Here is a 16,291-nt window from a genome sequence, read left to right as displayed (position 1 = left end):
TATTTAAACAGTCATGGATGATCTACGTATACCTGGCGTATATCTCCTGCACGTAACAGTTATCATAGCTGCAGTACCTTTAGCTCCCCATTGTGCTGGTCCAAGAGCGACACTAATAAAGCTTAATTTAGCATCTCCGACACCAACTCCGCTAGCCTCTCCGTCTCATCTCCGACGCACCTCCGCAACCAAAACCTGCACTAACCCATCAATTCATCTCCAAACAATTCAACGACATCCACAATGGGTCGGAAAACCAAGCAAAAGTCATGCTTCGCATGCGTTGAGACCAAGCGCCGCTGCGACAAGCGATATCCCTCATGCTCACGCTGTCTCGATCGGGAGTCAGTCTGCACTTATCCTCCTTTGCCAAGGCGCCAACCTCTCGACTTCATTGAGGCTGAAGCTGCTCCGGACATGGGCTTCGGAGACATCTGGACTTCTGCAGTTGAAGCAAATAACCTGGCATTAGTTGGAGAAATGTCCGAACCATGGCTCCTGGATCCCGTTTTCAGCGCCAGTCTGAATTGTCCCTCGATACCGTCATGGACGCCCTCTTTATCAGATCCATCTTCACTACCAGGTTCATCCTCAAGTGGGATACCTGAGGCTTCAGGTCAGCTGACGCATGCATCACGAGACTTGGACTGGTTTCTTGGACCTCAATCATGGACTATAGGATATCACTACAACGCCCCAGACGTGATGCCTCCAGCCTCTGTCTTTACTAATTTCATCCGCGGCTTACAGAATTGGTTATCCCGTTTTGTGAAGACAGGGCACAACCCGTTTATCCATCGACATCTCTACTCGGATTCGGGATACCCGCAGTGCATTCAAGATGCGTACTCTGCATGCGTTATCTCCGGCGCTGCCAGTAACGAGAATGAAACCATCGTCAATGCGATCTCTGCCACTCACATCACAAATCTGCTAAATACTCAACCCGCCAGGGGCGCTAGTATTATATCCACCAGGGACCATCTGGCCCGCACTCAAGCCCTTCTCATTCACATCCTCCTCGCGCTGTTCTCTTCCTCAATCGAACGTCGTGCAAGGGCTGAGAATCTCATCAGCCTTCTACATGCTTGGAAGAATCAGCTATGGGAGTCTGCAACAAACGACAGTACATTTGCCTCACCATTGCCGATCTTGGCGAACTCTAGTGGAACAGGTATTGGGGAACTAGACCCTATCCCCGGCTTATACCGCTCGTTTATTCTCTCCGAATCCATTCGCCGCACCGGGCTACTGTGCAACATCGCCACTGGTGTCTACAGCGGTCTGAAAGGTAGCAACATACAGTCATGCGGGGGCGACATGCACATTACCACACAAGCCAGATTTTGGGAAGCATCTTCTTCTGCACGATGGGAAGCTGTTGCTCGAAACACAGATCCTTTATTTATCTACTCATTGAAAGGTCAGATGTTATTGGATCATGGTGTTGGCGCTGCGCAGGTTGATGAATTTGCGCGACATTTATTTACTATTATGTGGGGATTGGAAAAGGTTGAGACTTGGGTCGTGAGAACGGGGGACGAGATTTCTGTTGTATACTAGGACGAACAGATACGAAATTGAAGTCACCCAAACGCCCATCATCGTCAAAGCCAAGAATCTTCCTATATCCTTGTTGAAAATCACGGTCGGGCACTGATCCATCTATAGCCAAGGGTGCCCATGCGAGACAGCCCCGAAGAATGTGGACCAAGTCTTTACGAGTCTAGAAATCCCAGGTCGCTTCTGAGATTTGTTGTGATTACACACTAAATATCGCTGGATCTATAATAAGAACATCGGCAGGTGGCCCGGCTTGACTCGGATCCCCACTGCACTCCTCTCGGGCATCTCGGACTGTAGCCAACGGAACCACTCCGACCCATCTCCACCATACGTCCGCGCCAACTCCACACCAGGTCCACCGCAAGACGATCTCCAACCGGCCGCGAGATTCTATGTTGTGATTTCCAGAACGATTAGCCATGCTCTGGTCCTGATTCCACTTGGTTCAGGCGGCAACAATTTATAATCTCGTCATACCTCGCGGAGGAAAGACGTGGAGTCATCTGCGGAGTCGGAGAAAACTGACTTTAAAGAATAACACGGTATAGGCAGACTCAGGATCAATGAGCATAAAAGGGGCTTCTGGTATCGAGATTGAACAATTTGTAACCCATCTCTCACCTCTTCATCAATTCTCCATTATCCAGCAACCAGCCACACAAAATGTCAGCCAAACAAGAGTCTCTCACTGAGTGGATCACCAAGCTCAACGATACTCTCTTCATTCAACCGAACGACGAAATCGCCATCAAGGCTATAGATGAGCAGGTTGATCCAAGCCTAATCACCAAGTAAGAATACTCATTCATTCATGAACCTTGAGACAGTGCATCTGACCCGTGGCACACCAGAATTAATCACAACGTGTACACCTACAACCAGTTCAAAGGAGGTCTGCTGTACGTTCGCGGTTCTACCACAGCGATTCAAGACGAATTTTCTGAGATTCTTACATGGGAGGATCCAGAGAAGGGGGATGGCGTGGTGGCTGTTTTGAGTAAATGGAGAACCAAGCATAAGGAAACAGGCGAGGAGGCGAAAAAGACTAATGTGATTCTCTGGGAAGTTAAACTGATTGATGGGAAGAGGAAGCTTACCGGACAGACTGAAGTGGAGGTAAACTAGGTTAGATTGCCTTTTTATTGATCTCAAAGATGCTGTCCAGATGGCAGACGTGGCTTACATTCCCAAAGTAGAAAAATAAATATCAAGATATATTGTACTCTGTGCCTGTAATACAGAGCCTATCATACAGAAACAAATTTTACAGATGCCTCGAGTGACCTATTCTACTTATAGGCCTGTTATGTATCGATACAGGCAGGAGCAAAGCCTTCAATGAACTCAGCACTTGTTGCGACTGACGCAAGATCCGGACTAATAAGTTGTATCAGTAACAGTCGTAAACGGAACGATTTAAACTCACTTGGCTTCGAATAGTACCTTCCTTGCAGAAGCAGCCAGGAACGCACTGTTTGGTACACGGTCGGGGCTCGGGCTTATCGCATGTCAAGGGACAGGCCGTGCCGCATTCAAAGAATTGTTCACCCTATGGATTCATGTTAAATCAAGAAACAAAGTTGAGGAGGTAACTACTTACAGCCTTGCATTTCGGAGCAGTGGCGGCAGGAATAGCAATGGTGCCAGCAACGAAAAGGGCGATGAGGGAGATAGAGTACTTCATTGTGAATGTATGATATATTGTTGGGAGTAGAGGAAGTTGTGAGTGAGGTGTGAAGGTAAGGAGCAGAGAACAAGATGCTCTGGAAGAATCACAGGCCTTATATAGAGGTTATTTCTTTTACATTCACATGCCATGCGGTCAGTCTCGCTTTGTAACGCCATGCTCTAAATTTTCATTGAAGCACGCGCCGCAACACAACATTCGATGTTCAAGGATCCACTAATGCCAAGATGGTCTCCAGGAGACCTCATGAAATAGAGGATTGAGAGAACGGCGTTATAGATTTAAATCATGCATCTCAAGTCGGAAGCTATCCTTGAGACAAGACAGTATCTGCAACAGTTACCAAATCTTAAATTCTCTCTCTATAACTAATAAATAACTTCTGAAATATTTAAATTACAAGAGTTAGCATATGTTTCTCTGCATTTGGCCTTTTAGCATACCCCTACCCTAGATTTAAGTTTAAGAAACTGTGGATTTTCACTGCCCCACTCCACCACCTTCTCAATAAGCCGTTAGTGGCCGAGCGGGCCGAGATGTCGATCAAGCCGACATTAAGCCTCACGGGGAAGATGCTTGATTTCCCACTGGACTGCGGCATGTGTTTATGCAAGGGGAAAAACCTGCATTTTGAATGACTAACTAATTTAATATCAAATGACTTTTTGCTTATATGGAATGAGGTGAAAAAATCTGTCTTTGAGTTGATTGCAATATGCGTACTGCTACACCAGCTCTCATGACTTGATGAGGAAAGGACGGTGGCTTCCATCGCGGGATAGAGTGGTAGCCAAAAGAGAATGGACCTATTTCTTTGCGGCATTTCCTTGCCGAAGTCGTAACTCCGATATGCCATGTACTCCTGGTACATCTTTTGCTCTTATTCATGTCGCCTAAAGCCCGTCTTGATGTCATCCTGAATTCCTCCTATGTCTTTGTTATTGACTTATTGAAGACACAGGGGTTCAAAGTCGCAAAGAGCTTTGTTGACGGGCACAGAGTCCGTAGCCAATGTGATGAGATCGCCATCTCCAGGCTGAGCAGTCCCCCGTGCGGACTTTCCCGAGTCCTGGGCTATGCGTTCGAAGGCGGTGGGTTGCGGCTTTGACTTTTCGTGAAGACGGTGCAATTTATCGTCCGCGCCAGTCTCAGCCCACATCGCCTCTCTCTGCGCCTCCGTGAGGGCGGGAGCTGGGGGCCCATACAACTCATCCCAGTTCTGCTTAGGCTGCTCCTCATAAGTCGTCGTGGGGAAGTCTGAAGCCTCCACCTTGCCATTCTGGAGCAATTTGTATCCCATGTGTCTGAACCACTCCAAGTCTCTCGTCAGAACACGACCCTTGCCATGCAGCTGCCAGTAAAATGGCCACGACTCGTGCGTAGCCTTTGCATCACCTGACGCGTAGAAGCCGAAGTCGGGCTCAAGAGCTGCAGCGAGTTTGACGTCAGGAGCCTTGATGATCTTGCTGTTGGGTCGACCGGTTCCAGCACTGTATTCGTGGAAGCGCTGGACCTGGCGGGCGAGGAGACGGGTCTTTTGTTCCAAGGAGAGAGACATTTTGGAGTTGGTGAAGATGTTGGTGAGGGAGAGGATGTGTTGGAAGAGAGAAAGATGTTGTTTCTTTGTATAGAATAGAGGGGAAAGGGGATTTGTGGTATGCCTGACTTGTTCTTTGAAAAGAAAAAAGAACGTAGTGAAAAGACTTTAGAAGTAAGTAAGTCTGGCAGATTCTGTGAAGCGATGGTTAGAGGAAAGAAATTCCAGGACAAGGGGAGCTGGGAAGCTGGCTATTTATAGGGATAAATGATCATTTTGACTTTCAGCCTCCAGATATATTGAACATAGGAACGACTTCTGGAAGCTTATATGTCTTCCTGGCTTCACGCTTTATTGGATATATGTTGAATCAGAGTTCCTATTAGAGTAACCACCACAATCTGCTTGGCCACAACATTGCTCAAAGTTAAGCTTCAGAAGCAACACTGGCAGCCTGAAGTTAAAGGCTATGCTTAAATCTGCACTCTTGATCGATTAGATAACACTTCATATAGCGCTTTTGGGCAGAAAATCAATAGAGAACACTGAAACTAAATGGAAAAGATCGCCACCAAGGTTCGTAAAGCACTCCCACATTGCCACCGTGCACTTTCACTCCTCGACTGCACAGGGCGGGTTCACGCACGAACAGACCTTATTCAGATCTAGCCACACCTTATTCTATGATTTAAAAGGTTACTTGGTCACGCCATGCTGCCCATTCGTGAACCTTGCAACTGACTTTGACTAACTATGACTTTAATGTTTCTTTTTCAAACTCTACTTCGAAACTCACGTGAACCGTTGAAAGGTCAAAAGGCAGCTTCGCAAATCAGAAACAAGATAAATTCCAATTAAAGCGAGTAGACGCAAGGTAGAAGTAACACAATGCAGAAAGGTAAGAAGAAGAAGAGATACCACCAACTCATCACCCATCACCATCAAAGGGCCATTCAGAACCTAGATCGAACACAGCCCTTGCCAACCATCTTCCTCCCCGTCCCACAAGTACACTTCTTATCCGCCCAAACAAGGTTCTTATTGTAGCAAACACACTTCCCAGCATACCCATCCCACGAAGCTGCATCGCCACAGTCAACAGTGCACTGATTCTTCGACCAAACCTTTCCATCGGGACATCCGCAAGTCTTCTCATCTGCATCAAAAGTCTGGCCCTTCTTATCACAAACACACGTGCCTGATCGGGAGTTATACGAGGCGTAATCTCCACAGTCGGTGATACACTCCTTGCCACTCCAGATCTTACCACCTGTGCATCCACAGCCGAGAGTAGTAGGGTTGAAGGTTTGACCCTTTTTAGGGCAAACACAGGTTTGAGACTTTTTGTGCCATGTAGCTAGTTTTCCACAATCATTATGGCACTGTCCATCGGACCATACTTTCTTATCAGGACAAGAGCATGTTTTCGTCCCACTGTCAAAATCCATGCCTGATTTATTGCAGACACATCCCTTGGCGGAGTTACTCCAACACGCTTCAGAGCCACAATTTGAAGCGCACATCTTGCCGTTCCAGCGTGTATCAGTAGGACACGTGCAGGTCTTGTCTTCGTTGAACGTCTGGCCGGCCTTTTTGCACACACAGACATCGTCTTTGTCGTAAGCGTGTGAGCCACAGTCTTTCTTGCAGCCCTTCTTGGTGGGTTTGTAGCCGTTTTTGCAGACGCACTTTTTACCAGAGAGGACGGTGTTGGGCTTGCTGCAGACGCAGTTACCGTCGTTGTCGCGGGTGGAATCGCCTTCGCATTTGGGTGTGCATTTGTCTTTGAAGGGCTCGTTGCCGGGTTTGCAGGTGCAGATATTCTTGGTGTCTAGCTCGGCGAGTTTGTCGTCGCAGATACAGACGTCCTTTTCACCGCGTGTTGAGTCCTTGGGGCACTCTTGCTTGCACTCGCCGTTGACGATTTCATAGCCAGCTGCGGTGCACTTGCATGTACCATCTTCTTGGCGTGAGGAATCTTTGGGGCATTCGGGCTTGCATTCTCCTTTGATGATTTCGTAGCCAGCTGTATCACACTTACAAGTCTTATCTTGCTGGCGGGTAGATCCTTCAGGACATTCCGGTTTGCACTCGCCGCCAACGATCTCATGACCGTCAGCAGCACACTTGCATGTTCCATCCTCTTGGCGAGAGCTGTCGTCGGGGCACCCGGGCTTACACTCTCCCTTAACGAGTTCATAACCGTCGGTGTCGCACTTGCAGGTGTTATCGTGCTGACGAGTAGATCCTTCAGGGCACTCAGGCTTGCACTCCCCGCCGACGATCTCGTAGCCATCAGTAGTACACTTGCAAGACTTGTCCTCCTGACGTTCTGAGTCCTTGGGGCACTTTTCCTTGCATTCGCCGTTGACAATCTCAAAGCCCTCGGCATCACATTTACAGGTGTCGTCTTCCTGGCGGGTAGAATCCTTCGGGCACTCTGGGACACAGGCACCTTTGACGATCTCGTAGCCCTCGGTGTCGCAAGCACAAGTGCCATCTTGTTGACGTTTTGAGTCCTTGGGACATTCAGCTGTGCATGTTTCCTTCACAATCTCAAAGCCATCTGCATTGCATTTGCAAGTGCCGTCCTCTTGGCGGCTTGAGTCTTTTGGACACTCTGGCACGCAAGTGCCCTTCACAATCTCGTAGCCGTTATCGTTACACTTGCAGGTATAGTCCTCTTGTCTGCTCGACTTATCAGGGCAGGTAGGTGTGCAGGCGTTTTTGATGATCTCGTAGCTGTCCTCGTCGCACTTGCAAGTGTCATCTTGTTGTCTTGTCGAATCCTTCGGACAAACTGGTACGCAAGTGTTCTTGATGATCTCCTCATCCTCTGCGTCACACTTGCAAGTATCGTCCTCCTGCCTCTTGGAATCTTTAGGGCAGACAGGAACACAAACGTTTTTGATGATCTCTTGGTCGTCTGCGTCGCATTTGCAGGTATCATCGTCTTGCCTCTTTGAGTCCTTGGGGCAAACTGGGACACAAACATTCTTGATAATCTCAGTATCACCATCGTCGCACTTGCAAGTGTCATCTTGTTGTCTTGTCGAATCCTTCGGACAAACTGGTACGCAAGTGTTCTTGACGATTTCCTCATCATCTGCGTCGCACTTGCATGTATCATCGCCTTGTCGCGTAGAGTCTTGAGGGCAGACTGGAACGCAAGTGCCCTTGATGATTTCCTGGTTGTCTGTATCACATTTGCAGGTATCATCATTCTGACGGGTCGAGTCCTTCGGGCAAACAGGTACACAAGCTCCTTTGATGATTTCTTGCGCTTCATCATCACACTTGCAGGTATCGTCGCTTTGTCTCTTTGAGTTTTTGGGACAGACAGGGACACAAGATCCCTTCACGATCTCTTCGTTATCGGTGGTGCATTTGCAAGTGTCATCAGATTGGCGGGTCGAATCCTTAGGACAGACAGGCACGCAAGAGCCTTTGACTAGTTCCTTGCCGCTGTCATCGCATTTGCAAGAGTCATCGTTTTGGCGAGTCGTATCCTTCGGGCAGACGGGTACACATGCTCCCTTGACGATCTCCTGCTTGTCGTCCGTGCATTTGCAAGAGTTATCGCTCTGACGGGTCGATCCGGTAGGGCATATCGGGACGCAAACGCCCTTGACGAGTTCCTTGTTACCATCGTCACATTTGCAAGACCCATCAGCTTGGCGTGTAGTATCCTTAGGACACTTGTTCACACAAGCTCCCTTGCTGATCTCCTTGTTCGGATCATTGCACTTGCAGCTGCCATCAGACTGACGCGTCGAATACTGAGGGCATTTGTCGACGCAAACACCCTTGACCAGCTCCTTGTCATCCTGACACTTGCAGCTACCGTTATCCTGGCGAGTGGAGTACTGGGGACACTTGTCCACACAAGAACCTTTGAAGACCTCCTTCTTGGGATCGTTACACTTGCATGTACCATCACCCTGTCGAGTAGTACCCCCCGGACACTTATCAACACACTTCCCCTGAACAGACTCCTTTCCCGACTTGCAGCTGCACTGCCCAGACGACGAAGACCAAGCAGCCCCGTCGTCATCGCAGACACAAAACCAGCTGCCATAGTTACCAGGCTTGTACTCTGAATCGTCAGGGCACTTGTTGACGCACTTTCTGTTCTTGAGAGTCTGTGCGTCGGGGCAGTCGCAGGAGTACTGCTTGTAGATCTGGCCTTCGTAGGGGCATTTGCAGTACCCCGGGGTTGAGCCGCGTGGAGGAACCCAGGTGGCTTCACCGCAGTATTGGGTGCCGGTGCGCCTGTTCAGGCTGTTGGTGGTGCCATCGGGGGCAGCGGAGGCGCTGCTGATGGCGATAAAAGCGAGTGTGAGAGCTTTGAACAACATCGTGAATGTACAAGAAAGGCCTTGAGTGATTCACAAAGTGGTCAAAGAAAGGAGGGAAGGAATAAGACTTCGAGTGCTGATGATTCTGAGTGAGGTTACTGGACCGACCTCTGTGTCTTTATAGAAGTCACGATGATGCTCAGACAAGTGTCGCTACAGCTTTCAATAGGGGCTTGACATCTCCGAGCGGAGTCGGAGTGCCAAGAGCAATCTGGTGACAGGCTGCATGATGCTATACCTCAAAAAGCATTCGCTACCGTTGTTTGGTTATTTTCTTGATAGGAATTCAAGTCTAGACCCATCATCACTGAGCAAATTGGTGTGGCCGATGGTCCGGAGGCGTCAGTCAATCGATAGCTCATAGAAATGGCTGAGCTGGGATGCTCAAAAGGGTGAAGCTATCGCTGAGTGACGAGGTCTGGAATTAGACTTCTTTGTTGTTCTGAGGGACCAACCGCCTGCCATCAAAGCGATGGGCGACATCCGAGAATCTGGGATGCACACTTGCGCTTGGACTGATGACCGGGAGCTACGTGGCGCAGGCTCTGGTCGGTGGCGTTGGTGCAGAGATGACGGATCTGGATCCCCAAAACAAGCATATTTTTTGACTTTCGTTGTCTACAATCAATGGCCCAATCTACCTCTCTCTCTCTGCTGTGTGAACCAGTTCGTCTGAAGTGCTTGGGTGGATTGCAGCTTAGTCGCATGTCCTTTACCCTAGTGTTGGTGTCGATCTCACTCACAGGGCGACGGCCTTGGCGGGAGACGATATTCTGGATTGCCAAATGGCTCAATCATCTACCGAGCTTGAACCTGTTGTCTCTTCTCCTTCCCCTCTCTGTCCCTTGCACTAGCACACCATCCAGGAACAGTATTACTATAACGCGATGCTTCGATTGGTCAAGGAGGAAATTATCACTTCATCTCCATCTTGAGGCTGCACACAGCTGAAAAGCATCGACCCTCGCGTTGGGCAAACATTGTTTCTCCTCCTCCTGAGACGGGAATAGCAACAAACAGTTTATGTCTAAGCGGCGTGGTCAAAACGTCAAGGTACGAGCGTTAAGGAGACAAGTTGGTGAGGCGTTAAGGGCGGAGGAAGGTGAAAGAAGCGCCGTTATTCATTCAGGGGGACGCCACAACGCCACTTTGAACGGTTTTGGAATCTGGGGGCGCCACTTTGCATTGACGGGAATCGTAGAATGGCATGGTGGAAATTAGATCATGCGGGGTACTCTTTTATGCTTCTTTTTTGCCTTTGTAAGATGCTCGTATTAATTTCCATTTTCTTCCTTTGGGGGGGACAATCACAGCTGAACACACACTGAGGCTCCATTCGACGCATTACAGCAGTTAATTAACTTTGGCTCTGGCACTAAGCTCGTATCCCCGAAGGAAATGGTCAGTACGTTATATTCAGTGATGAACTCAATCTGTCCATGGCTTAGTGGCTGGCCATCCTTTACAATGGCTGCAACCCATCTTCAAGATTCAGTTTGCTGATAGTCTCAGCCCTACCCTATAAGCATTCATGCTGACGTCCAATTTCCACATTCAGACAACAATCTTATTCCCGGGACATCAGCAGTCCAGATCGGCGGATGCCAAGTTCGGGGATGGGATTTGATGGAGGGGCCACGGTTGGTTGCTGTTCAGCTGGTGCATTGAACTTTGCTCCATCACTTTTTTGCTTACCAGTCTGTGTCATTTAACCCGGATCGTGCACGGTAGAAAGTCTCCCTACGTTCGCCATTGAAGACTGAATCGCTTTGTCATACTCCGAAATCTCAAGCAACGACCTAGAGTTCTGCGATGAGGGGGGTTCAGAAATACGTTAGTCACTGTACATTTGCAACATAAAATCTTCGTGGAATGATGCGCTTGGTGTGAAGGAGCGATGGTTCATTTCAATTTATGATCTAATTTAATCTCCGGTCGGTACCAAGGTAGAGCATCAAAAGTCCATTACATCTTAACAACTACAACATGGCAAAAGCACAAATCTTATGGCTACTACCCTACAAAGAGTATAACAGCACAGTTCGCCAAAAAGCTGTATATTAATACTACATTCTATTACTATGACCGAAAAAAAGAAGAATCAGAAGAGAAATAAAATATATTCCTCCTGTAATATAATACTAATCATTGCACTGCTTCTGTGACATTTTATAAATATGCTCAGAGAGTCGGAACCACCTTTCGGAAATCGATATCAGCCTCCAGTTTTCGAATTACCCCGCGTCTCTTGATTGCGGCGCATCTAAAGTTTAACGACTAATAGTTAACCTTTCCACGAAGGATCTTCAATCTTATCTCTCTAGCCTGGGTCTCAGGAGATAAGCATACTTTGTTCACCTCCAGATAATAGCTCTTGCCTAGAGGTTAACATCTGACCAAGCTGGGTAGTAGTTAAATGATAAGGATACTGACAGTCAAGAGATATGATATTGCTTATGTTGATTCAATTACAAGACATAAATGCTCTGTCGTGTACCAAGATTGGGACTGCATAATCACTCCTCCGGTCCTGCCGCGCTGGCTAGGTACAAGTCGCTCAACAGATCATATACTTCTGTCACTGTTGGGTAGGAAGACGGATATGCCAATAAACTCAATTCAGTTATGTCACTGATTCCATGAGTCAGTGGCCGCGGGTCTCTTCCGTTCTGAACTGCAGCAGGGTGGTTGCTATTACTTAATCTCCGCAACATATTAAAGCATGCTACAGTGTCACTCCTTTTCTATATTTAGAGAGAGAGGCCAAGAAGAAATCTGCAGTTTGTCGCAATCGTACGTTCTGATCTTAATGTTGGGGATGTCATGACACAGGTTTGCTTGGAAGGATGGAAGCTGCGGAGCAAGACCGTTGCATCCAGGTACCTCGTTTCCTTCTAGATCACCTACTGGCCTCATTAGCGAGAATACCACTCGGTTAGAGAAGTTCCTTGCCTAGAAGTTCCTGTTTTGATGTAACCATATCTATGGAGTAATGCATATAATGATATTGTTTGATGAACTATTCCCACCTGCATCATGACTTGTTGTTCCATCTCCCCGGTCCTGGTCTAGGGTGACATGTGGGGTCCAAACCTACATATGGCGAATGGGAGCTAACTTCAGTACGATGTAGCCAATCAGGGCAGTAAAAGCTGCATACTCAATGCTCCACAGTGAAGATCAATTGTGTGGGGTTCGGAAGACTCTCGGTAGCGAAGGTCGCTAGGGAGGAGAATATACCATTCAAGCTTAAGATAACAGCGTATAACCCACGGCATATTAGGGGTTCTACCAGTATCAGTATGATAAGGTCTCTATTTATATCAAGGCTTTATCAAGCGTTGCCAATTGGAGTTGAAGGAATGTAATTATTATCGCTGGCTCTCCACCAATATCCATTCCGAGTAGTTCCGGGTTCTGACTCCTCACTACCCAGCGTACCACCCACACAAAAGGCCCGGCCGGATCATGTACACGCAGTACCGGCCAGCCCGGTCCCACGTGGTATTGTTTGTTCAACATGCACTTGTACATCTCCTGAAACGCCATTGTTTTCTACAGTAAACTCAAAAAGCTCGCCTAGCGATCCGGAAGATAAGACTCCCGATGCGTGAATCATGAGTGGCCCGAAAATATCGGTTATCTTTGTCTGTGTCTGGTCGTGAAATACAACATTTGCCTACCGGATTGCAACCTCCGTGGGCCGGCAGGTTCATAGAGCCTTCGCTAAAGATGTGGCTTGCTGTATACTGCGGAGACTGAGATATGAGGTATATGCACTCTGGCCTTGTCAGCATGAACCTTATCATCTATCATATAGAATGTGGGGTTTCGTTTCTGCAACCCTTGTCAATATCTTGCGAGCTGAGGTTGGAGTGAAGGGACTACACTCAGCCGTGATAATGCCAAGGTTCTTGGGAAGGGCTTTCTTTAACGCATCTAGCAGTCGGATCATGTGTTATCTCCACGATGAACAGCGTGGGGATATTCTCACCGACATGGTATAGGCATATCACACGAGTCAAGGTCTGGGTCTATGGATCTGTATATCTCTATATAAACCGCCATGTTTATCCCCAATGTGAATAGAATCAACCCATCCTCGTCTGTCTCTTCGCAATCAGACATCCAGCTGACAAGATGCGTTTCTCAAACTTCTTTGTCTCAGCTTCTCTGGGCCATCTAGCTCTTGGCGCAGCCTTTTCCACTGGAAGGCTCGAGAGTCGGAAACAAGATCCTGGAGCTGCTTGTTCCCTAGGCCAGACCACCGCGAGTGCTCCTCACAAGAACTTCTGGGGTAGTCTAACCACCCAGGAAACTAAGGATGTGCTTGCTCTTCTGCATAGCAATGCGACAGGTTTCAACTTGACTGCTGCAGAGGATGCGGGGAGGTATGTTTTGAATCCCAGTGTCACTGCAAATAACTAATACCTTTCACAGCCGAGATAACAAGATGTAAGTCTTGCAATACATGCCCATCATCACTTACTAACAACAACCTAAGCATGTCAGTTGAGCTTATGATGCCCAACAAGACCGATGTCCTCCCCTTCCTTTCAAACAGCACTGGTACCCCAGAGCGTTACGCCCTGGCTGCAATCATGTTTGGTGCTGTTGAAAGCGCTTATGTTCAAGAGTTCAAGGTTGGCCCCTTGCCGATCACCAACGCCTCGTATGTTATGCCGTACACCTACACCAACACAAGGGCGGGTGATGGTAAAATCTCAATTGTCAACCCTGATGCTGAGGATTATGGCAACTTCAATCTCGAGATCATGAAGGGCGCAGAGGACGTGACGAAGCGACTCTGGAATTTGGTGAGACATGGTTTCGAATAAGTTATATCCATTTATCTGACAGAGCAAAGACCGTCAATGATGGACTTCAGATCCCCCTAGCTTTCGCAGCCCCTCTCACAGTGACACACGACAAGGTCATCATGTGGCAGGGCTTCAATGCACCCGTCACCAGCATCTATGACACAATCTCTCTGCTTCCGCTGGGTCTGTACTTAAGGACAGACATCACAGGCCGTGATCCCAGCAAGTGGAAAGTGACAGGTTGGGTGTACAACAACGAGTTTTACAAAGGCCTTGATGACTTCCGCAAGGTCATTGCCGAGCCTGATTTTAAGCCCCTAGGAGCGAATTTGGATCAGCCTTGGGCGCACACAAACAAGCATGGTGATACTCTCCCTCTTGATGATGAAGCTCCACCGGCGTCTGTTCAGTCTGGAAAGGAGAGGTTTGCTGTTGATGAGGAGGAGAGCTATGTTACGTGGAGTAAGTTCATACCTGGAGATCACCCCTGATACCTTGCTGATAGACTGTGTCAGTGGATTTCTCGTTCTATGTTAGTATTACACGAGATAATGGCTTGCGACTTTACGACATTCGATACAAGGGCAAGAGGATTATGTATGAGGTAGGTGATCTCATCTCGAGCTTTACGCGACTTTAACTTATTCTATTTAGCTTGGACTTGATGAGGCTATCGCGCATTATGCGTAAGTTACTCCACACAATCTCGCATTACTCTGCTGACATCATGTAAAGCGGCATCGACCCAGTACAGTCCGGAACCTGGTAAATAACGACCCATCTTCTACACGTCTAACTCTCCTAACCTCCACCTCTTAGTTACTTCGACAGCATGTCTGGCTTCGGGCCAACTATGATCTCTCTCGTCAAAGGTAGGACCCAACTTGACCCAGGAACCACCTATCGCTGACATGACCAGGCTACGACTGCCCAGCATACTCGCACTACCTCAACGTCACACAGACTACAGGCGAGACAACATATACCCAGAAAGACGGCCTCTGTAAGTTAGCACCTACTATCACTCACGCAAGCTAACAGAGCAAGGCATGTTTGAGATCGACAAGGGCTTCCCTATCCAACGCCACTCCTGGGCCGGCCACACCACCGTGACAAAGAACATCGCCTTCAACATCCGTGCCATCTACACCATCGGAAACTACGACTACATGACGACCTACCAGTTCCACCTCGATGGTTCAATTGAAGTCGACGTCAGAGCATCAGGCTACATCTCATCAGCATTCTACGTTGAAAACGAAGACTACGGTTTCAAGATCCACGACAGTCTTTCTGGGTCTCTTCATGATCATGTTATCACGTTCAAGGCTGATTTCGACATCTTGGGTGAGAAGAACTCGTTGCAGAAGGTTACTATTGAGCCTACGATTGAGAAGTAAGGTTATTCGTGCTTGAGTTTGCTGCAGTGTGCTGACGGCGAGGAAATAGGTATAAATGGTCTGATGGTCAGACGCGTAACACTATGAAGGCAGTCAAGAGCTTCATTGAGAATGAAGATGATGGCAAAATCAACTGGTCGCCTAATGGTGGGGCGATGTACGCTGTGGTTAACAAGGACGAGAAGAATCCTTATGGTGAAAACCCAGGATACAGGATCGTACCAGGTAAGTTCCTCCGATAACCTTGATACAGACTTCCAGCTAACATCCATAGCGTCTGGCGTGGCATATCTCACTGTTCAGGATTCCTCCGTCACCAAGAACGCAGCCCACCACACAACACATCATCTCTACGTTACTCGCCAGAAAGACAACGAAACATACGCCGTGGGAGCGTACAACTCTCTCACCCCCGAAGACCCCCAGGTTGACTTTGACAAGTACTTCAACAGCGAGTCACTTGACCAGGAGGACATGTAAGTGCAACTATCCCTTACATCATGGATTGGAGCTGATGAGAACAGTGTCGTTTGGTTCAACCTAGGAATGCACCATATGCCTCACACAGGCGATCTCCCCAATACCGTCTTCTCGACAGCCCACTCGGCCATGTTGATCGAGCCGCTGAACTATCTCCTTGGTGATCCGTCGCAGGCTAGTTCGCAGCAGGTTCTCATCAAGACCACGGATGGGAAGCCTGAGATTACGAGATATGGGGCTAAAGAGGCAACGTGCCCTATTGATCTGGTATGTTCTTTGTCTTCTTTTCTTCTGCAAGGCGCTAATGGGTCGACTTTAGGCTCAGCTTAACCCGGATCTGTCGAGCTATTCCAACAGCGTCAGCGTTCTGAAGTATCCCTTCGATGGATCAAAGCCGGATCGTGCTTAGGTTACTTCTGAAGCGCTGGGTATGCAAGAGTCAG

The 16,291-nt window shown here is 48.1% G+C and overlaps 6 protein-coding genes across 6 annotated transcripts; 3 read left to right on the top strand and 3 right to left on the bottom strand.

Annotated features, from left to right (window-relative positions):
- Window positions 1–210: 210 nt before the first annotated feature.
- Window positions 211–1,563, top strand: FOBCDRAFT_248435 (uncharacterized protein; the record flags this gene model as incomplete). The annotated part of the gene is made up of 1 exon (XM_031174905.3): window positions 211–1,563. The coding sequence occupies exon 1, from the start codon at window positions 244–246 to the stop codon at window positions 1,561–1,563; it is 1,320 nt and encodes a 439-aa protein (XP_031051690.2). The 5' UTR covers window positions 211–243.
- Window positions 1,564–2,229: 666 nt separating this feature from the next.
- On the top strand, window positions 2,230–2,762 carry FOBCDRAFT_257781 (uncharacterized protein; the record flags this gene model as incomplete). The annotated part of the gene is made up of 3 exons (XM_059611208.1): window positions 2,230–2,357; window positions 2,394–2,682; window positions 2,739–2,762. The coding sequence occupies 3 exons, from the start codon at window positions 2,230–2,232 to the stop codon at window positions 2,760–2,762; spliced, it is 441 nt and encodes a 146-aa protein (XP_059464275.1).
- A 20-nt stretch (window positions 2,763–2,782) lies between these two features.
- FOBCDRAFT_216412 (uncharacterized protein) lies at window positions 2,783–3,305 on the bottom strand. Its single transcript, XM_031174903.3, has 3 exons — window positions 3,167–3,305; window positions 2,993–3,115; window positions 2,783–2,943 (listed from the first exon to the last, which is right to left on the bottom strand). Exons 1-3 carry the CDS (start codon window positions 3,248–3,250, stop codon window positions 2,911–2,913), a joined length of 240 nt encoding a protein of 79 aa, XP_031051688.1. The 5' UTR covers window positions 3,251–3,305; the 3' UTR covers window positions 2,783–2,910.
- An 894-nt stretch (window positions 3,306–4,199) lies between these two features.
- FOBCDRAFT_270125 (uncharacterized protein) lies at window positions 4,200–4,811 on the bottom strand (the record flags this gene model as incomplete). The annotated part of the gene is made up of 1 exon (XM_031174902.2): window positions 4,200–4,811. One exon carries the CDS (start codon window positions 4,809–4,811, stop codon window positions 4,200–4,202), a length of 612 nt encoding a protein of 203 aa, XP_031051687.2.
- An 832-nt stretch (window positions 4,812–5,643) lies between these two features.
- FOBCDRAFT_156135 (uncharacterized protein) lies at window positions 5,644–9,148 on the bottom strand (the record flags this gene model as incomplete). The annotated part of the gene is made up of 2 exons (XM_059608375.1): window positions 5,644–8,235; window positions 8,320–9,148. 2 exons carry the CDS (start codon window positions 9,146–9,148, stop codon window positions 5,744–5,746), a joined length of 3,321 nt encoding a protein of 1,106 aa, XP_059464274.1. The 3' UTR covers window positions 5,644–5,743.
- A 4,140-nt stretch (window positions 9,149–13,288) lies between these two features.
- FOBCDRAFT_237379 (copper amine oxidase) lies at window positions 13,289–16,257 on the top strand (the record flags this gene model as incomplete). Its single annotated transcript, XM_059610132.1, has 11 exons — window positions 13,289–13,539; window positions 13,653–13,965; window positions 14,016–14,430; window positions 14,484–14,572; window positions 14,623–14,654; window positions 14,932–14,971; window positions 15,003–15,364; window positions 15,418–15,593; window positions 15,643–15,844; window positions 15,893–16,115; window positions 16,168–16,257. 11 exons carry the CDS (start codon window positions 13,289–13,291, stop codon window positions 16,255–16,257), a joined length of 2,193 nt encoding a protein of 730 aa, XP_059464273.1.
- Between the last annotated feature and the right edge of the window lie 34 nt (window positions 16,258–16,291).

The sequence above is a fragment of the Fusarium oxysporum genome, chromosome II (genome assembly GCF_013085055.1).
Source record: "Fusarium oxysporum Fo47 chromosome II, complete sequence".
In the NCBI taxonomy this organism is placed as follows: Eukaryota; Fungi; Ascomycota; class Sordariomycetes; order Hypocreales; family Nectriaceae; genus Fusarium; species Fusarium oxysporum.
This window is presented reverse-complemented; position numbering and strand designations above follow the sequence as displayed.

Excerpts from the sequence above, each read along its gene's own strand:
- FOBCDRAFT_216412 (XM_031174903.3), bottom strand. The coding sequence starts at position 3,250 with ATGAAGTACTCTATCTCCCTCATCGCCCTTTTCGTTGCTGGCACCATT. Across the intron at positions 3,116-3,166 it reads CTGCTCCGAAATGCAAGGCT|GGTGAACAATTCTTTGAATG; the intron begins GTAAGTAGTTAC and ends ATGAATCCATAG. Across the intron at positions 2,944-2,992 it reads AAGGTACTATTCGAAGCCAA|TCCGGATCTTGCGTCAGTCG; the intron begins GTGAGTTTAAAT and ends ACAACTTATTAG.